We start from the raw sequence: 21365 nt of genomic DNA, 5'->3' as shown, positions 1-21365 counted from the left end.
TGCAATTTGTGCTTAAAAAAGTGCGAATCTTAAAAGAATGTGCTGAACAACTAGCTGAACCTTTCCTATAGATTTTTTCCACTTCCTTATTAAACCACGAGATAATGTCTGTGTGGAAGTCTTCCATAATTGTACCTTTACCAAAGGTTTCCAAACCAAAGGAAATGAATGACTGTAGATCTGTTTCACTTACTTCCATTGTGTCTAAATGTTTAGAAAAACTGGTTAAAATATTTCTTCTAAATTTTCTTTGTAGTAAGTTGGACCCTTTACAATTTTCTTATCAAAAGAGTAAAGGTGTAGACGATGCCTTCCTAAATATTATAAATTGTGTCTACAAACATCTGGACTTATGTAAGATTGTTCTTTATTGATTTCTCATCAGCTTTTAATACAATACAACTTTATTGAAAAATAAAAGAGTTTAAGATTAGTCCATACAAAATACTATGGGCTAATGAATTTTTGATCCAGAGATCTCAGAGGGTTAGGGTAAACAATGTTATATCAAAGGCACGCATAGTTAACACAGTAGCGCCCCAGGTGGCTGTGACATCGCCATTGTGGTTCATTTTGTACAACAATAATTTTCAATCCGAAAGTCCTTTTTGCTCCTTCACAAAATTCGCTGATGATGCGGCTCTTTTTGCCCTGCTCTCAGAGAGCTCAGACGTAAATGAGTATTTCAAAGAAATAGAACACATTGAAAAATACTGTAAAGATAATTTTTTATTATTAAATTTTAAAAATAAACAAAGAAATGATAATCGATTTTCCTAGGGAAAAGAAGGAAAATGATATTTTTTCTGTAGCTGGAGAGACTATTGAAATAGTGCAAACCTTAAATACCTTGGTACTATCCTAGACAATAATCGAATTATATCAGCAAAAAAGGGCAGCAAAGATTATGATTACTAAGAAAACTGTCCTCATTTAATGTTAGCGAAAAGGCCTTGGCTATTTTTTTCACGCTCTAATCTGCACATATTTTAAGTTTCAATATCACTGTCTGGTATGGCAATCTGAGCATTAAAAAGAAAAAGAAACTTTATAGAATCCTAAATGCTGTTGGTAAAATCATAGGCCAAAACCAAACCCCAATTGGGTTGAGACAAACATTTATAAAAAAGCTTACAGGATCCTAGAGATAAAGAATCACCCTTTGTGTCAGGATTTTGTGATTTTACTATCACAAAAGAGATACAAGACACAGATAGCAAAGACAAACAGACACAAACACTCTTTTGTTCCCTTGGCAATCAAATCATGAAATAAGAACAATCTGATATAAACTATTCACGTGCAAATTATGAGTGAGTCTGGTGTGAATGTAAATTTTGGTTTCTTAAAGTTATAATGTTTTTTGTTTGGTGTAATGCACAAATTGTAAGACAAATTTCCATACAGAAAATAAAGATTATCTATATTATAAAGTAGAATGTGTGGAGTATGTATGTATGTATGTTACTTATAGACATCAAAACCGCTTGACCAATCTTGATAAAACTAGGCAGGAATGTTCCTTGGGTACCAACTTAGACCTTAGTGAATGTATTGTAGCCCTAAAACAAATGTAAGACCCTCAAAAAAAAATAAAGTTGTCCGACTCTATTACAGCTATAGTATTTTATGGATCTAGGCCATGTCTACAATGTTGACATGAGAAAAGATAGAAAGGATTTAGACCTAGATCTAATTTTAAGAAATACACTTTGCGCAGATAGTTTTTTACTTTGACACATGAAAATACAAAAGAAGATCCATTGATTTCATTATATAATAAAATTAACCTTCAATTTTGTGTTTCAAAAGCATTTTTTACATTAATTAGTTCCTTATATCTGTGATTACAGATTTCCTGACGAACATTCTTTCATTAGACAATTCCGTAATGAATCGCGTACTAAAAATTAATTCGTTTAATTGTTTACTTTATAATCCCATCCCTAGATCTAAAACTCTAATTCAACTCTAAGATGATAAAACTTCTCTTCGAACAGATAGTTTTATACTTTAACACATAAACATATTAATTAAAGTCCATTCATTTCATATTTTGATCAAATAAACATTCAAATTTGGTTTTCTAAAGCTACATTCGTTTACGAAATCTGCGAAGCCGAGTTAAAGGCCTAGATCTATATTCATTCATGAATCGCGTACTAAAAATTATTTCGTTTTATTGTTACTTTATAATCCCATTCATTTAACAAAGCTATCGCTCTTTTCGTTTTTAATAGATAAGAATGTATCGACTTCGGGTAAACCCATTTTCGCAAACCTAATTTTATTTTCGTAGCGAAAGAGAAATAACGTGAAAGGATCATTAGCTAAGTTTAACATACATATAAATCCAATCCACTAGATTATTCAAAAGCATTTTTTACATAAATTAGTTCCTGATATCTACAGATTTCCTGGCGAACATTCTTTCATTAGACATTACCAAATGGTTACACATTAACACATCTCTCTTCTGAGGTCTGAGTCTATTCCTAGGCCTAGGTCTAAAACTCTTACTGAACTCTAAGATGATAAAACTTCTTTTCGCAAAGATAGTTTTATGCTTTAACACATAAACATACTAATTATTGTCCATTCATTTGATATTTTAATCAAATTAACATTCAAATTTGTTTTTCTAAAGCATTTTTAATACATTCGTTTGCTGTTCGCTAAAGCTGCGTAGCCGTGTTGAGATAGGCCTATATTCATTCATGAAAAAAAGTTCACGCATGCGCAGCACAGAACTCTAGATTAGTGTAGATTTAGTCATTTTAGATCTACGTCTACCTCAAGATCTACTTTATACTTTATACACATGAAAATACAAAATTTAGTCTATTCATCTCAAATTTTAATCAAATATATGTAGGCCTACAAGCAAATGTTTTAATTTAAAAAAAAAAATGGATTTAAGCCTATTACTATTAGCTATTCTGATTTGATAGCTTCATTCACACTATTTTTACATTGACACATTCGCTTTACTTATTACATTATTATTTCGTTTAATTGTTTACAAAACACTCTCAGTGACTATATCGACAGTAATGCGCAAATAAAGACCCGCGGGTCGCGGGTAAAATATGTCTAGTTATTATATATAATACAGTAGGCCTACTGTACATATATACAGTGCTCTTTTAACTACAAATTCATCAATAATAAATGTTAAAATACAAGAAAAGTAATATTTTTCCCCACATTGAAAAAGATGCCGGTATATATAATATATATATATATATATATATATATATATATATATATATATATATATATATATATATGTATATATACATATATATACATACATATATATATATATATATATATAGATAGATAGATAGATAGATAGATAGATAGATAGATAGATAGATAGATAGATAGATAGATAGATAGATAGATAGATAGATAGATAGATAGATAGATAGATAGATAGAATGCTAGTAAATTGTTTCCCTTTCATTTTTTATCTTTTTTTTTTTAGAAAGGCTATCCACTCGCATATGGCTCTTGTCCAATTTGCCAGCTTTCGACACCCTATCTAAAGCTACCTATGTTCGTCTTTTCAATGTTGTTAAATTTTAATACCAGCCCGAGAATCGCTGCAAATACTGGGAAGGAAAAAGAAAGAGAAGTGACGAAAGAGTGGCTATCACCAAACGTAAGTTTATCCGAGCAGAGGCGTAGTGAGATGATGGTTGGGGGGAGGGGCACGATGCCCCGTGCGTCACCCTCAAGGGGGCTCCAGACAAATAACATTTGGTAAAAATTTTAGTTAGGTAATTCCTTCTATGGTTATTTGTATTACATTATTATTAAATACTATTTGTTTATAAGCCTATATGATATTCATGAAAACAGGGGAGTGCCGCCAATAAGGTTTCTTACCCCGTGTGCACGTTTTGCTCACCACGCCTCTGCATCAGAGATAAGGACATATCTAAAATCATAATAGAAGAACTAAATTTTGATGATTGCATATACATAGAAATATCAAACAAGCATAACTATCACAGCCTCGTTTGAGACACACTGTGACATGAGGTGATATGCATAAGCCTGCCATTTTTGGCACTGGGAAATCTCAGTTGAACTCAAACCACGAGATAAACGAAAGTTGTTACTTTGTCCTCAGAGAGGAAGGACGTAGGATAGTCAGAGGCGTAGCTAGGAATTCGCCATTATTTTGGGGTCCCCTCAAGTAGGGGCATTGGGGGATTTTTCAAATAAATTTTTTTTAGTCTAACTAGGCCGTGTGAAGTAGTAGTTTTTTTTCTATGACGTCATATGAAATTAATTCTTCAAAAGAAATGATAAAAGAAGTCGGTGCATTAATGTTTTTTAAACCTTGTCATCTTACTCGTATTTAAAAAGACATACCATAATCTAGCTTTTTTACACTAGATCTAGAGTCTGTACACTAGATCTAGATTTTTTTTACACTACATCTAGATTTTTTTTACACTAGATCTAGATTTTTTTAACAAGATCTAGATTTATAGTCTAATTAAAATCATTGTAGATTCTAGATCTAGAATTTCTAGGTCTAGTTTATAATAATATAACAATATCAAGAATTTCGATTTTTAGACTTAAAGTGTAGATTTTCATTTCCAAATATCTAGATCAATATTGCAATGTTATAAGATACTAAAACTAATCTACTATTTTTAAATTTAATGTTGCATTCAGTCTATTCTATTTTTTACATAAATGTTATCTAAACTACATCTAAATTATTCCAAATTTATATTTTAGATCTAGACCTAGTAGATATAGATCTTAAGAGTGCTAAATCAGAAGTCCAGTTTAGGTAGAATTACATCCTCATTCTAGTTCTATTTAAATGAAAATGCCAATAACTCTTTTGGTAACTGTTCTGGGACATCGAACAGACATTGCCGAAGTACAAGCTCGATACCTGGTCGTTTGTGTTTTATTTTAATTACTAAAAAATGTCAAAAGATTATCTAAAATCGCTCGTCTGACAAATTGCGCATAATTGGTTGTTGTCATGGTGTAATGTGTAATATATCTCTTTATCAATAATAGGCTTTTAGTTTGTTATTAAGTTAACTGTTAACAGCAGTGCCTGGTCGTTCGATTAACGTGCTAGACTGATTATTTCGACGGTCCCGGGTTTATACCCAGCTCCCTGCCATCCACTGTCATCCAGCGGGAGGTTTGGACAAGGAAGTTAAATATCTCTAATTTTGAAGAAACAGCCGAAAGATGTAAAAGATTTTACATAAAAAAAATGTTGACAACACCAAATGAATCTTTGAAACATTATTATTTTTGAATATCAAAACAAAATAAAGTCTTGAATATTCCTTGCGAATAGGCGGATCCGACGGGGCCACTTCTGAGTTTGTGAGTTAAAATAAGCTTTCGTTGTAATCTTGTTAAATTTAATGTTACTTTAAGTCTATTGATAGATTTGACTTAAATCTTATCTAAATTACATCTAAATTATTACAAATTCAGATTTTACATCTAGATCTAGAAGATATAGACGGATCTGTTAGGGATCCGACGGGGGCCGCCTCTTAGTTTGTGTGATAGCACAAACTCTCTTTGTAATCTTGTTTTTAACTGATTGATGTTTAGTTATGTTTTAAAGTTTTACCTTGATCAGAGAATGGGTGTGTGAGAAATAAGATAAACAAATATAAGTATTTGGGAGGATATCATATACCGGGAGTCCAAACTTGACCTAACACCGGTCCACAAAACACAAGCTTACCTCTGCCAAAAACCGCCAAAAAAACTAATTTTAAAGGAATAATCATAGACTTATATATTATATCTTATCCGCGATTGATCGATTCACAGACCTTTAGATATTGCTGTAACTCTGCCTACAGCGAGACCAAAGATCTCAACAACCCCAACGAAGGTGATATAACAAAACAGCAATTTAATGTTAGAATAATAGTCGGATACAATTATGAATTAGAGTACTAACGACACTTCTTAGTAATCACAACACTTGTTTACATCGGCCATCTTGGACTTCCTTTCTTATTTCATGTCTCTGTCCTGTGTCTCATGGTACGCAGTCTCGCACCTAATGACAGCGTGCATTGTAGAGTCAAAACAATATATAGATTTTTATGTACGTAAACTCTTTTTTTTTCAGGCTCTAAGGGGAGTCGTCTCAATCAATCTTTTCTGTCTTAGAAAAGAAATAATCTTTAGTTTTCAAAGTTTAGAAATGATGCAAAATCATTTCTTGGATATTCACGCAAATATATGAATCAAAGCCATTTCCTGTTTGTTTCCATTGAGATAATGTTTCAAAAATCCTAGATGGAAATAATTCATGTTGATTTAAAACATCTTATGTACTGTAATAACTGAAGGGAGGCAACTCAACGATACATAGATGTTTATTTACAATAGGACATGACAAACACATAGGATATCTGCCTTGAACACGACATCTTCATTTCGGCTCTAGACTTGGGTGGAAGTCGTTCTCCTTCCTTGATGTAAACATCCTTCCTAGTCTGGTTTCTAGAAGTGCGCACCTTCTACACTAGCCTGGATGGCGGTGCGCAAGGCAGAGTTATAACATTGCCCCCTTCTTAGAGCTTTTCGTCCCGAAAAGAAACAGTGCAGTGGCGGTTTGACAGTTCAAGTGAAGGTCGATCGGTGGGAGCCACAGAAGGTAAGGTGCCTGTTACCCACGAAGCCTTCTGCACATTTTTTCGCGGCCGTCGCTACCTCTTCTTCCAGTTGGCCAGTCTACGCTTGAGACGATATCGTGGTCGCTGATTTGACCTCAAGACGATAGTCGCTGATGTCAGCCATCAGACACATGGGAAGTTAGTGGAGGTCAGGGTTGCCAGCCACTTAACACAAATGGAGGTTGTGGCGATCACCGTAGATTCCAGGGTTGTTGTTCTAAGACGCTGAGTCAGCGGACTTTTTCCATGGCTGAAACTACATTCATATTTTTATTACATATTTTATTTATTTTTCATATTAACCTAATTGTGGATTTAAACTGATAAGGCCTATTGTAAGCGCTATAAAGATCAACACATGTACCATTTCATCCTCGCTGACATAGATGATAGTAGATGGCAGTAGGTGGCCTCTGAAAGAGACATTTCAGTCATCTTTAATCTTCGAAATCGAAGACATTGTCATTATTACTAATTGCGGATTATTGTAATTGCATTTATTATAATGCTTTTTTTTTCTCTCCCTTTAACTAAAAGGGAGATTATTTGCAGGTCCAATGTTCTCTAGGGAAACAAATCGTAGGCTTTGGTTGCCACGACTTGATTGAGTATCGGCGCATCAGATATTCATCGGACTATGGTTTTTATTTTGAAGATGAAAATATTGTGAAATTGGTCAAAGTAAAAAAAGAATATGTACTACAGAACGTACTGTTGCAGGTAACGTAGGTCTATTTTACTAAACAATCTAAATATATAATTATCTTATTCCCTCAAGAGTTTTGTCGAGAAGTAAAGGAAAGATTACTCTGCGGATAGTTCACGAAAAAACAAGAGTAGTGTTCACACTACGGATGACTGGCTGCGCGATGGACTGTCGTTTAAATGTATCAAATTATGCCCGCTTCCATACCCATTTGTCCAGGGGGAGGTTTGGACTAGGAACTAAAGTAATCTACTATGTATATACATATATGTGTAAATAGCAGGGCCGGAATTACCCATTGTGGGTCCCTATGCGAAACAGTCATACAGTATATCATAATAATTATGTTTCCTACCTAGATCACGCTCAATAGCAAGAATTATCAAATGTTTTAATCTATCTTTGAGAATTGTTGACCTCAAGTAATTCTTCATTAGTTTGAGGCACGAGAAGTTTCTTTCACCAGATTACACAATTACGGCTGATGCATAATGTCGCGTTTTCCATATTGAATGACACCCAAAATGGCAATTTTCGTGTATATATTTCCGTATATTTTAAGAAATTTTTCGATATATTTTGCGTTTTCGGGAGATTTCCAGGAGCTCCTGGTAAATCGCCAGGAGGGGGCGGGAAATCTGTTTTAAGTTATAAAATGGTTTAATTAATTAATTTATGCACCTTGAATTAGCGCGGGTACTATGAAAGTGCGGGGCCCACTGCGGTCGCATAGGTTGCAGGCGCCTAAGGCCGGCCCTACAAAATAGCGGTGTATGCTACTCCGCCGGTCGACTAGTATAACATATTTCAATAAGTGAAATATATTTTAAAAAAAAAAAGTGACTAGTAGAGGTCGCTACGTGTGACCCCAGCGAGGTAACACATTAGCAGGGCCGGCCCTAACAGTTGCGGTTGCCTATGCTAAAAAAGATTGCTCGGGGCCCAGTCTGAGTAGAGATAAGGATGATAAATGAAAATTAAGATTTTGTATTAGAAAATAAATTCGTCTTTGCATTTTATTTATTCTTTACTAATAACAATGGCTGCCTGGTCGTGCGGTTTGCACGCTGGACTGTCGTTCAGATTTATCGATGGTCCCGGGTTCAAACCCTGCCCGCTCCCATCCCCCGTCGTCCTGCGGGAGGTTTGGACTAGGAAGTAATTATCTTCAACTCTGAAGGAACATCCGAAACATGTAAAACATTTTTACAAATCACGATCAAATTAAGGTAACTTTACGAGCCTTGTGTGGGAGCCAGCTGGATTTTTTGCAGGGGGTGGGGGGTGCAAGTTGCCACCTATGGCTTAAAGTCGTAGCTTCAACTTTTTTTATTACAGAGACTATTAAAGAAAAGAACTAGTGTTCCCTTGCCCTCCATACCTATGCGATGTTAAATGCACTGTAAATAATTGTTTCGTAAATTAAAAAACAACAACCTAACATGTGAACAAACTATTTACTGTACACCATAGTAAGCTTATCCGTTCGGTCCGTGCATCCCAACGGTCGATTAAACAAAAAATACAAACGCTGCCGAAACTGACGATAAATTTACTACTGAATTGCTTCTCCTCGCCTTGGACAAGCCGGCGATGAACGCATTACTGGCAGTTCTGATATTCTTCTGTACGTTGCAGCTCTTGCGTCGTTTTAGGTTTTTGATTATATCATTAATGTAATGAAACTAAAGCGAACATCCAAAATAAATACTTTGCATCAGCATCCTCAGCCCCAGGAGACCAAAGACATATTACTGACTTTGAACCAAGTAGACATCATAGAAGATATAAAAGTACAAGAAAAGGGGATTCAAAAACTATTAGCAAACATCAAACCTATTAAAGCATCTGGACCTGGTGGTATTCCAGCTAGATTACTCAAAGAACTAAGCAATGAGCTAGCACCAGAACAGAGTACCAAAGGACTGAAAAGAAGCTAATGTCACCACCCTATTTAAAAAAGGAGACTAATCTGACCCAGAAAGCTACAGATTAGTGTCACTTACCAGCATCACATGTAAAATCCTAGAACACATAATAAGTAGCAATATCATAAACCACTTAGACAAACATAATGATCTTACCATGGCTTTAGGAAATATAGATCATGTGAAACACAACTAATAGGACTAATTGATGATTTTTCAAAAAGTTTAGATAATAGTGAGCAAATAGGTGACAAAGTTCACCACCATAGTTTGCTTAAAAAAATAAAATATATTGCAATTGATGGTCCGTTGCATCAGCGGATTAAAGATTTTCTGATAGAGAGTGAACAAACTGTAATAATAAATGGCTCTAAATCACCACCAAGAACAGTAAACTCATGTGTACCTCAAGAAACAGTCTTAGGTCCACTACTGTTTTTAATTTACATATTTACATAAATAATTTATCAAATTGCATTAGTTCAGGACAAAAGTCAGATTATTTGCAGACAATTGCATATATCGAACAATAAATAAAACAACACAATATGTAAATTCGACTAGGTAGAGACCTACATTTAGATCCAACATCGATTTGAGACTTCGGAGTGACAATGGTGTTCTTGACAAGAACATCACATACGGTCATTTCCAAATGTAAGGCTTTATTTTTGGCTGGATTTGACAAGTTCAACGATCTTTACATTGCATGGCGTGTAGGAAATCAATAAAATTTAAGAATAGTTCCTCTGACTAGACATTATAACTATGTTGGGGTAGAGTAAAGCTAATAGCTGTAGCAGCTGTGATTTGTAGATTCTATCAATACAATAGTAATATTAGGTTTGTTATTTATCTATTTGGATGTAATATTTCATGAAATTGGGAGTGTTGAAAGATATTTATTCATTTAAACATTTGTTGATCTAAAAAAATAAGCTGTCAGTTTTGGCATTTAAGCTTTTTAATTGTAAGACTTGACCAACAAGCTTAAAATCACAAAGCTTCACTTGACACCAAATGTCCATTTATTTATAAAAAAAAATTCAAAATGATGAAAATGTATGGAGTGACTTGTTTAAGGTTGCAATTGTGTGGGGTATGAATGCACTCCCAGAAAGAGCTTGATCAATACATTCAACCATATCTTGATAAATTTGTCCAAGAATTTAATAAATTAATTTTCAGAAAGATTTAGCCCAACTTCTATCTAGATTTCAAATCCTAAATTTACATCATGGGAATTATTCAATAAAAAAAGAGAAGAAAGACATGGCATAGTCAGTGTACCAATTACTGAGTCACTTATTTAATTGGGAGGTAGCTCAAGTCTATTGATAGATTATCTAAGCTTTACTTAGATTTGTACGTCTAGATTCTAGATATAAAAAAAAATATTCATTACATAACTATTGTTGTTGTTGTTGTTTGGTGTAGAACAAGGGAAAGAAATCGTACTAGACGACTAATATGATGGTATAAGTTGCATTATGCATCCTTTATACTTTAAAGTTTGAAGCTCACTATAGATAACTATAAAACCTTTATTATTTATAAGCGATTCGGTGGCACAGTGGTTATTGTGTTGGCGTAAGGGGACTTTAGGATGCTTGAGCTCTCAAGTTCGTATTCATGTCTTTCAATATATATCTTTTATATTACATTTTTAGCAACATACACAGATTAAACTTTTGATGAACTATGGATCCACTGCTAATACATTGAATATCTTATAATCAACATTTAACCTGTAACAAATACACGTCTTCATGGTCTCGCTTCTCTAAGTCGTATGTCGTTCTACAATATCTCACATGACTTCCTTCCAGGGCCGGTCTTAGGCAACTGCATCTATGCGGTCGCAGTGGGCCCCGCGCTTTCATGGGCCCCACGCTAATTCTAGAAGTAAAAAAGGCATTGTCAGCTTTCATGTAATAAAATGTAATAATCGGGCGATTGTCACCTTAATTGGAAATTCCAATACTTTAGTTACTTTAATATTCACTGGCATATAAATATGCCATAGGTTGCAAGGTTCGTAAAGTAAACTTAATTTGATCGTAATTGCGTACTTAATTAATAAAGAATGAATAAAATTCAAAGTCGATTTTTTTTTCTAATACAAAATCTTAATTTTCCCTTAGTATCCTTATTTTCACCCAGACTAGGCCCCGTGCAACAAGTTTCGCATAGGGCCCCGCAATTGTTAGGACCGGCCCTGCTTCCTTCCTTTATCCTGACCCTAGAAAAAAAAAACACACACACTCCAAAACAGTGTGTGTGTGTGTGTGGGGGGGGGTTACGTTTTCTATTTCCCTTTTCGTCTATTTCCCCTTATAAATGCTTCCACATGGGTGATACAATGATGGCATGAGGAGTAATACATGCATCAGATGTCTCCCCAATTTCATTTAACATTAAACAACATTTAATTGATAGAGGTTCATTTCCATTTTTTTATTTTAAAGTAGTACACGCACCTGTACGCCAAAGTTTCCATGAACAGGGCTTGCCTTAGGTCTTTATGGCGTGGCAACGAGCTATTGACCTAAACTGCCCGCAGGTTTTGACGTTTCAGGAAGTGTTGGCTTAGACTTACTTAGACTTTGGTCCTCCCACGCCGTTCGGCGCATTGGGCGGCAAGCTGTATCTACAAAGATTTGTCACTGGAAATGTTTGTAGCCTCCTCCCACCTGGTGTCCACTGTGTTGAGGTTTCTGTAACGAACGGTGTCAACACGCCTCGTATAAAAGTGCTTACGTCACGTTAATATAAGCAATTTCGTGATACATTTGATCCGTCTAAATAAAAATCGTTTATATTCAAAGCCCTTGCTACCCAATAGTAAGCAGACTTATTTTATATACATTTGCTGGACGTATCGTTGTAACTCCGGTACCCTCCCGCACTGATGGTGCGCATCAGAGCACCATTGAGCACAAGTAGTAGAAAACAGGGAACAGGAAGAAGGACTGTTGTAGATCTGGCTGAAGTTATGGGAGTCTGAACAGTCTGGGGCCAAGTGCTGTCCTGTGTGATACTAGTGAACTGTTTGGGAGATCTGGAGCGACACTGGGAAATGTGTCGGTGGTCTGTTCTAGTATTAAGTAGGAATCTCAGAACTTAAGGCATTACTCCCTGTAACTATTGTTGATAGCGTAAAATAAATAAATCGTTTATTATTACCTCCTAGCTTTCGTTAACTGCTTGCCTTAGATTTATAACTTTTTTTTTCAGAGGAATATGAAATGAAATTCTGTAATTTACTTGTTTTGTTTGTTTTACATTTTCAGCTCTTGGAAAGGTTAAATAGATTTTCTAAAAGACTAGTTCAGTACTTCATTCAAATTGATCTTGTGGAGTTTTTACCAAAGCCTGGACAAACTTTGCTTTTCTTGCTTGTAAAGATGAGTATACAAATTAAAGTCAACGAACCGAGAAACGTTCTGGAAAGAGAATTAATGTCAGCAATATTTAAACCAGAGGCAATTGTAATATTGTCAGATGAAAATAATCTTAAGCTAAAGCCCTTTTTTATTTTATTACCTTTACAATTTGAAGGTAAAATTGATCAACTAAATTCTTCTCATTGCAATGATACAACACTTCGTATCAACTCTAATAAAACGGAAGATGATACCTTAGAAAACCCATATTATACATACTATAAAGCAGCTCGACTAAACCAACTATTGATTTGTAGACACGTACGTCTAGACCAATCTTACTTCCATTTGATCATTGATGACCAGGCTTTACCTTCCAATGTGACTGTCGTTATCTGCTTCAATACCACAAAAATACAGATCACAGATAATGAAGATTTAATTATGTTGGATGTTGACGCATATGGAAATCTTCTTGTGTGTGTTGATTTGATAGATAGGAAATTGAAAGAATTGAAAGAAAGTGATCCAGACTCTGAGAAATTAATTGATAGGAAATTGAAAGAAAGAGATCCAGAAACTGAGAAACCAAGTGATAATCTGTGCGAGGAGACTCAGTGCTTGATCGAAAACATCTTAACGTGGATATGTTTCATCATTTCCATTGTATGTCTTCTACTGACCTTGTTGACATACTGCATGTTTCCTGTCTTGAGAACAAAGGCTGGTGTAAATAACATGTTTCTAAGCCTAAGTCTTCTCTTGGCACAAGTCTCTCTGATGATCAGTGCCTACACGTAAGCCGAATTTCCATTTTTTTAATCAAACGTAGGTCTATTTTAATTTAAGCGTTTTTTACACTACATATTGGTAAGTAATAATAACATTTCCTTACCCATAATTAAACTTGCAAGCAGTGGATTAACATAAGTAGATCATGTGGCCAGCACAACGACCAACCGCTTTAATTAGAGTTGGGATTAGAAATCCAAGTCTTCTCCGAGATTTGAACCCGGAACCCCCAGATCGGGACGCCAAGCGCTTAACCACTAGGCTATAGTCATCACTAGATCAACTGAGCATATAAAAAGTTGTCTGTATGCCCAGTGCTCAGTTTTGGTCATAGGGTCGATTAGTGTGGCTGGCTACTCCAACTGACTGCATTGTTAGACTGATGGGATTCCTTCGCAGAGTGAAATCAAAGGAAAAGAGAAGGCCGACAGTTTGGCGAAGCTAGGAATGCTTTTAGACCCACCTTCGATGAAGTCCAGTAGGGAATCGGCGCTTGTTGCGCCATTATCCCGTTGATTGTTAAAAAGGCGTTTATCCAACAACCAGACCTTGACATGGGGCTCCTCACCCCTTTCCTGTCTGAGGGCTTCCAGCGGTAGTGGCCATAGTGACTGATTGGGCACGTTGATCATGCTGCGCACACAGAGCACCGCCCACGATGCTATTAGCCCACACGCTATAAGTGGTCAGGAGCAGTACTGACAATGGGGAGCTTTCTCTCATATTCCTATACTGTAACCGTCACTGTTCCGTGCAGGAACAACCACTCCAGTGGCTTTTTCAGTATCAAACGTCCTTTGTTTTACTTGGTCCGACAGGGTTACATCTATGCATGTTGTTCGTATTTTCTATACAGTCGTTTACCCCTGCAGCAGTAAATCTTTGGGGTTTTTTTTTTTTTTGAGTCTTTTAATAAAAAATATAGTATCAGTTTTGTATTTTAATATTATTAGAAATAGATCTACATGTATATTAAAAGCAATACATTTATACTAAGATTACAGAAATATAAACATATACATTTATATGTGTTTGTGTTTATATATATTTAGTCTTTATGTGTGTTACTATTCATGTGTTTAGTGTTGATATGTATTTAGGGCAGTGTTTATATGTGTATAGTTACAGTATAGTGTCGATATGTGTTTAGCGTGTATATGTGTTTAGCGCAGGGGTGGACAAATCACAGATCGCGGGCCACATGCGGCCCGCCAGAGTGTTTTATGCGGACCACGGACACCTACAGAAATCTTGTGTGCCCAGAGATTAAACATATAAACGGTAAATATATTAAAAACAAAGCAATTTTAAATATCTATATAGATAATTGAAACTTCTGATTCTTATCAACTATGATAAAGAGGCTAAGGAAACACTGCCTCTACATCTCATTCTAAAAAGGTTTAAGTAAACAAAAATTATTCTTATTGGAAATTTTTCTAAACATTCAAAGACACAAACTCAGACCAGTATTTATTTAACGCTTTGAAGAACTGCAATGAAAGTGTTGGGTTGGCTCAGAACACAAAATGGCAAGTGTAACAAGTGATCTTTGATAAAAACAGGGTTGTTTAATAAATTAAAGTACGATATCGCAACCTTAAATTCTAAACGGGAAAGTTTGAGCCAAGCTGCATTGAATATCAAAAATATTATTGATCCAATTATCTCAGTGATCAGGGATCTTAAGCACAATAGTATCCGCTGGCTTAGTATGGGTAAGGTCTTGAGAAGAATAGGAAAAAATGGGTATGTTCATTGAAAAACATTGACTGTTGACTTTTTTTTTTACTAATATTTTTAATAAAGATTGGAAAACAGACTTCATGTTTTTCAACGGAATTATTGCAATAGGTTGTTTGCTTATGGGATGTTTGTTAAATCTTTTCAAACAAAGCTATCCTATTTCTCAAGGCAAGCAAGTGAAAACAGGTTTTGTCATTTTCCTTTACTGAAAAGTGAAACTTTTTTTCTAATGAAATGGTTAAAAAAATTTGCAAGACTTATTCCTTAGTTGTGGAATTTGAAAGATAATTTTAAGGTTTCAAGAGCTTTCAGATTTCATTACTTTCATCTCACCATTAAGTACAGACGCTTATTCAGCTCTAGAGGACATAGCTCAAAGCAAATTATGACCTGAACGAGAAGCTTGAGTAATTTCTTCCTGGGGAGTTTTATGGGTGCTGAAGCTGTATTTCCACACTTAAAAAAACTTTTTTGTTAAAATTTCACATTTGGATCCACATTCACTGTGAACAAGAATTTTGTTTTGTTTGAAAATAAACAAGTGTAAAGATAGGTCGATGCTGACTTTAATTTGTCAGCAGTCACAAGGATAACAACTAGTAAGGTAGTTCCACAGTTCCTAAACTTTATGCAAGAGTGTTAAATACTTCACATTACGTACAACTGAATATTTGTAGTGAAATGTGATGTAAAATGACAAATATAAAATTGTAAAAATATTGGTATAAACTAGTTACAGTAATTGCTAACTCTTATTATAATTCCTCAATTGGGAGTGTAAAAATGAAATGTAAATGTATAATATAGTATGAATGTAATTTTAAAGTCAGTATACGCAGTAAGCTAGCTTATTTTTCTAAGTTGTATTGTACATATGTGTATATCCAGCAACCCATTCCAAAAAAAAAATAATAATAATAATTAATGCGGTCCTTCATAGCAAAAGTTCGCCCACCCCTGGTTTAGCGTGTGTATATTGTTGCGAATCTCCCTATCCAGGCTCTCTGTAAACTGCACCACACGAGACCACCAACTGAAAGCACTTGACAACTCGGGGCTCCAAATAACGTAACAGTTTAATGTCAATAAAATAACAACCAATACTGTACAATTGGCAGCACGTAACACAACACTGTACAAATATCTCTCCGTTAATAGCCGTACCGCCGTATCAACTCTTGCACTGGTCTCGCCGTCTCGTCTCGGACTTGTACTTGTACGACGAACCGTAGATCTGGAAGTTGTGACTGCCCCTCTCTGATACCTCCGCTCATTATATAGGGTCCCTGCTGGCCTTCTAGAACCGGACAGAACGTCGCTCGACCAGTCTGGGTGATCAGATGACTACATCCCTCGTGACGCTCCTGAGCTCTGTTCACGACGCCGATCCCTCTCGAACCGTCATGTTGACACTCGTCTCGGCTGACCGTCGTAACTCGTCACGGTTGACCGCTCGCCTAGCGCTGGCCTGGGGCGATTCGCGTCGGATGACTACACACACACACCACTACCCCCATCTGTGCCACCACCAGGTTTATAACAATATGTTTAGCGAGTACATGTGTTATTGAATAATTTTTAAAAAATGCATTTCTTTCATCGAAGTAGTAAGAAGTATAACGATTAGGCCAAAAGAAGATGTTAATTTAAAACAAACACACACAAAATAAACGAAAAGAATTTCAAATCACTTGTAAACGTACAGATGGAGCGTTATTGAAAATCACTGACGCATATATTATTTCTGTTTTCTAGATCTGCTCCCAGCATTCCGTGTAAAATTATTGGCGTTATGACGCATTTCCTGTGGCTGTGGAACTTCTCATGGAACTTCATCTGCAGCTACCACATGTTTCGAGTTTTTACAAACAGCAGAAGAGTGAACAATCAACAAAATATGACTCGTGGTCCCTGGAAACGGTTGAGCGGGTCATTTGTGTTACCTGTCACTGACGTCAGTGCAGTTATAACATACAGTCACTTCACAACAATGGAAAGAGAATTCGGCTATGGGAATGTTCGCTGTTATTTAGACTCCCCATTCCTTATTGGTAAGCGTATGATCATAGAAAGACACAGCGCTACACAGGGCCGGCCTTATGCTACTGCATCCTATGCGGCCGCAGTGGGCCCCGCACTTTTATAGACCCCACGCTAATTCTAGGTGTTAATTATTAAAATCTACTGAAAACTTATAAAAATTTTCTGAAAAAATAGACATGTTATCATCTTTAAGGCCTATTTTACCAAATACGGCCAAAAGCCCGATAGAGGTTTTAACTTTCTGTCCACTAATGAAAAGTACACTGTTTTTCCAAACTACTGTATTGCATGCAGAATATTTTAAACACTACCTGTGACTGTGGCATCTGGTGAAAGAAGCTTTTCGCGCCTCGGACTAATCAAGAATTACTTAAGGTCAACAAGTCACGAAGTTAGATTGAACAATTTGACAATTCTTGCTATTGAGCATGATCTATGTAGGAAACAGAATTTTGATGATACACTGTATGACTTCGCTACACGAAAAGGCTCGTAAAGTAAATTATATCGTGATTTTGTACTTAGTAAAGATTGAATAAAATGTAAAGACGAATTGATTTTCTAGAACACACTTTTAATTTTCACTTATTGTCCATATCTCTACCCAGACTGGGCCCCGCGCTATCCCGTTTCGCATGGCACCCAGCGATTGTTAAGACCGGCCCTGGCGCTACACATGCATGCCTTTATCTTTTCTATCTCTTTGTACCTTGGTTTCAAAGGTCGATTCATATACTAATAAGAAATTCGACTATTCCAGGAATCGCTGTAGCTGCTCCGCTGTTCGTTATAACCTTGATCAACGTCATCTTCTTTCTTGTAACGGTTTACAAAATTTACTCTGTCCAAAGCCTTCAGTCGGCTTCCTTTTCCAAGTCAGCACCAGACTTCAATAAGACCATCTATGTCAAGTTATCTACGGTGACAGGCATGTTTTGGATTGTAGCAGTCCTGGCAGAGTTATCGGATAACGCCATTTTTGGGTAATGTATTAAGCTATTTTTTTTATCCAGGAGGTTGAAGGTCAAATTGTAAAAAAATATTCTTTTGATTCGAGCAGGATAGACTGTATAAATTGAATTCAATTGCTTTTCTAATTTTATTCATCGACATAATTCGATCCCTTTCATGTAAGAAAAATATAAATATATAAATATATGTTATATAAATTATTGTTATTATACATAATCCAGCCGTACAACGTAAGTCCAGAATTTCGATGTTAGATAGAGTCTAGTCTAGTGATAAGGACACATCTCCCACATACTAGATAGAGTCTAGTCTCGTGATTAGAACACATCTCCCACATACTAGATAGAGTCTAGTCTCGTGATTAGGACACATCTCTAGATAGAGTCTAGTCTCGTGATTAGGACACATCTCCCACATACTAGATAGAGTCTAGTCTCGTGATTAGGACAATCTCCCACATTCTAGATAGAGTCTAGTCTCGTGATTAGGACACATCTCTTATATACTAAATAGAGTCTAGTCTCGCGATTAGGACACATCACCCACATACTAGATAGAGTCTAGTCTCGTGATTAGGACACATCTCTTATATACTAAATAGAGTCTAGTCTCGCGATTAGGACACATCACCCACATACTAGATAGAGTCTAGTCTCGCGATTAGGACACATCTCCCACATACTAGATAGAGTCTAGTCTCGCGATTAGGACACATCTCCCACATACTAGATAGAGTCTAGTCTCGCGATTAGGACACATCTCCCACATACTAGATAGAGCCTAGTCTCGCGATTAGGACACATCTCCCGCATACTAGATATAGTCTAGTCTCGTGATTAGGACACATCTCCCACATACTATACAAGCTCCTAAACTTCGTGAGTGGGAACTAGTTGGAACTAGATATGATTTGGTTACTTTAGATAATTGTACACATTATTTCTCCCAAACCCATTCTCGGATCAAGTTTAAACTGTATTCAGCCGCCTGCGTCCAGTGCACACATTGCACAATAGGTAGCGTCGGCCCTGTGTATGTATGTATGTGCGTTTTTTTTGTTTTTTTTTTTTGTGTTGGATCCGCTAGTGCTATGACTTGACCAAAATAAATTGATTGTTAGTGAAATCATATAACATTAAAACGTGCTAATGGTGTTCTGTTCAACAGGTTCATTGCATTAGTTCTAAATGGACTTCAAGGAGTGGCCATATTTTATGCTTTCGTGTGCAACAAGAGAGTGGTGGCACTGTACTCTACTTCCTGGCGACAACCTGAAGCTTAAACGTGTATCAGCTTATTCCTAGCCTTGGTTAGTGAATGGAGTCAATGTTTATTTCCATTCGATTCTTGGTAAACACAAATAAAGCATAACAATAAAAATCATTCATGACTTTAATTTGTTTTTAAATTTATATCTTCCAGTTCTTTTCCCTCTATAATATGTTCAATACATTTCCTCTCTGTTATATGTTCAGGGCCGTCCCTAGATAAATGGGGGTGTTAGGCGAAGTGAATTCGGTGGTCCAATATGTTCAATACATTTCCTCTCTGTTATATGTTCAGGGCCGTCCCTAGATAAATGGGGGCGTTAGGCGAAGTGAATTCGGTGGTCCAATATGTTCAATACATTTCCTCTCTGTTATATGTTCAGGGCCGTCCCTAGATAAATGGGGGCGTTAGGCGAAGTGAATTCGGTGGTCCAATATGTTCAATACATTTCCTCTCTGTTATATGTTCAGGGCCGTCCCTAGATAAATGGGGGCGTTAGGCGAAGTGAATTCGGTGGTCCAATATGTTCAATACATTTCCTCTCTGTTATATGTTCAGGGCCGTCCCTAGATAAATGGGGGCGTTAGGCGAAGTGAATTCGGTGGTCCAATATGTTCAATACATTTCCTCTCGGTTATATGTTCAGGGCCGTCCCTAGATAATTGGGGGCGTTAGGCGAAGTGAATTCGGTGGTCCAATATGTTCAATACATTTCCTTTCTGTTATATGTTCAGGGCCGTCCCTAGATAATTGGGGCGTTAGGCGAAGTGAATTCGGTGGTCCAATAGAAACATAAAAAAAAAGCAAAAAATAAAAAATACAATATTTTATTAAAAACCTAGTATACTCCAAAAATAACATTGAGCACAAGTTTCGCAATTTCCTTCGCGAAGCCCCCGCCAATCGGAGGCCCTAGGTAGCTACCTAGTTTTCCTATGCGTAAGGCCGGCCCTGATATGTTTCAACACACGTTTCTCACTAGGTGAGTAAAACCTGCTGAAGCTAGTATTATAGTATGGAGGAAGTCCCAAAATAAAACATGTCCCGGTAACATAACTCCTCTATTGTATAACACCTATGCACACTGAGATTATTTCTGTGCTGCACTTTCCACTTTTAGCGCATCTAAACTCGTCTTAAAACTGAAGAAAGAAAAAAAGACATGTATCTGTAACCACAAAACAATTCGCCACACCCACAAGCAAAATGACAGCCAGACAAAAAAAAAAAGAAATAATAAGTCAATCTGTCTAGAGCAGCGGTGCTCAACCTTTTTTGCTCGGCGACCCCTTTTTTTTTTACAATTCCTCACTATGCCGCGACCCCCCCCCCCCCCAACAGTAAATCTGATTTTCATTGCCAAAGCTTTATGTTTAATCAGGAAACAATATGTAATTCTATTGTCTTTATAATATCTCTTCAAGATATGCATTTATTTATCTTACTACTTCTAATTCATATTATTCACATCGCATACACATTTGACGTTTTTCTGTATTTAGACATGATAATGAACAGGCTGTTATGCAAATAATGTATTATTGCAAATTGAAGAAGAAAATGCAACACAGACAAATTGGGACATGACTGCAAACACTTGATCCAGATGTCTGTAATAGAGACATTGTTCGCTGCATCTTTACTAATGAGTTCAATAAACTATTTCTGTTTCTTAAACTTTTTCACTTTTGACTTTCATTGGAGTTCTGGCATGTGCAAATGGGATGTTAAGTAATTTGGAAAGTTTGATGAAATTTTGTCCGCAAAGCATTAGCAAATGGCATCACTGATAATTCGACACAAATAACTTCGCTACAATTGACAT

At 36.2% G+C, this 21365-nt stretch overlaps 1 protein-coding gene across 1 annotated transcript; it reads left to right on the top strand.

The window, feature by feature from the left end:
• Nucleotides 1–3509: 3509 nt before the first annotated feature.
• Nucleotides 3510–19654, top strand: LOC106059237 (uncharacterized). The gene is made up of 6 exons (XM_056018887.1): nucleotides 3510–3667; nucleotides 7236–7418; nucleotides 12626–13515; nucleotides 17012–17307; nucleotides 18060–18282; nucleotides 19439–19654. The coding sequence occupies exons 1-6, from the start codon at nucleotides 3560–3562 to the stop codon at nucleotides 19551–19553; spliced, it is 1815 nt and encodes a 604-aa protein (XP_055874862.1). The 5' UTR covers nucleotides 3510–3559; the 3' UTR covers nucleotides 19554–19654.
• Nucleotides 19655–21365: the final 1711 nt, after the last annotated feature.

The sequence above is a fragment of the Biomphalaria glabrata genome, chromosome 2 (genome assembly GCF_947242115.1).
Source record: "Biomphalaria glabrata chromosome 2, xgBioGlab47.1, whole genome shotgun sequence".
Taxonomy (NCBI): domain Eukaryota; kingdom Metazoa; phylum Mollusca; class Gastropoda; family Planorbidae; genus Biomphalaria; species Biomphalaria glabrata.
The sequence above is the reverse complement of the archived record's forward strand: the minus strand, read 5'-3'. Positions and strand labels throughout refer to the sequence as shown.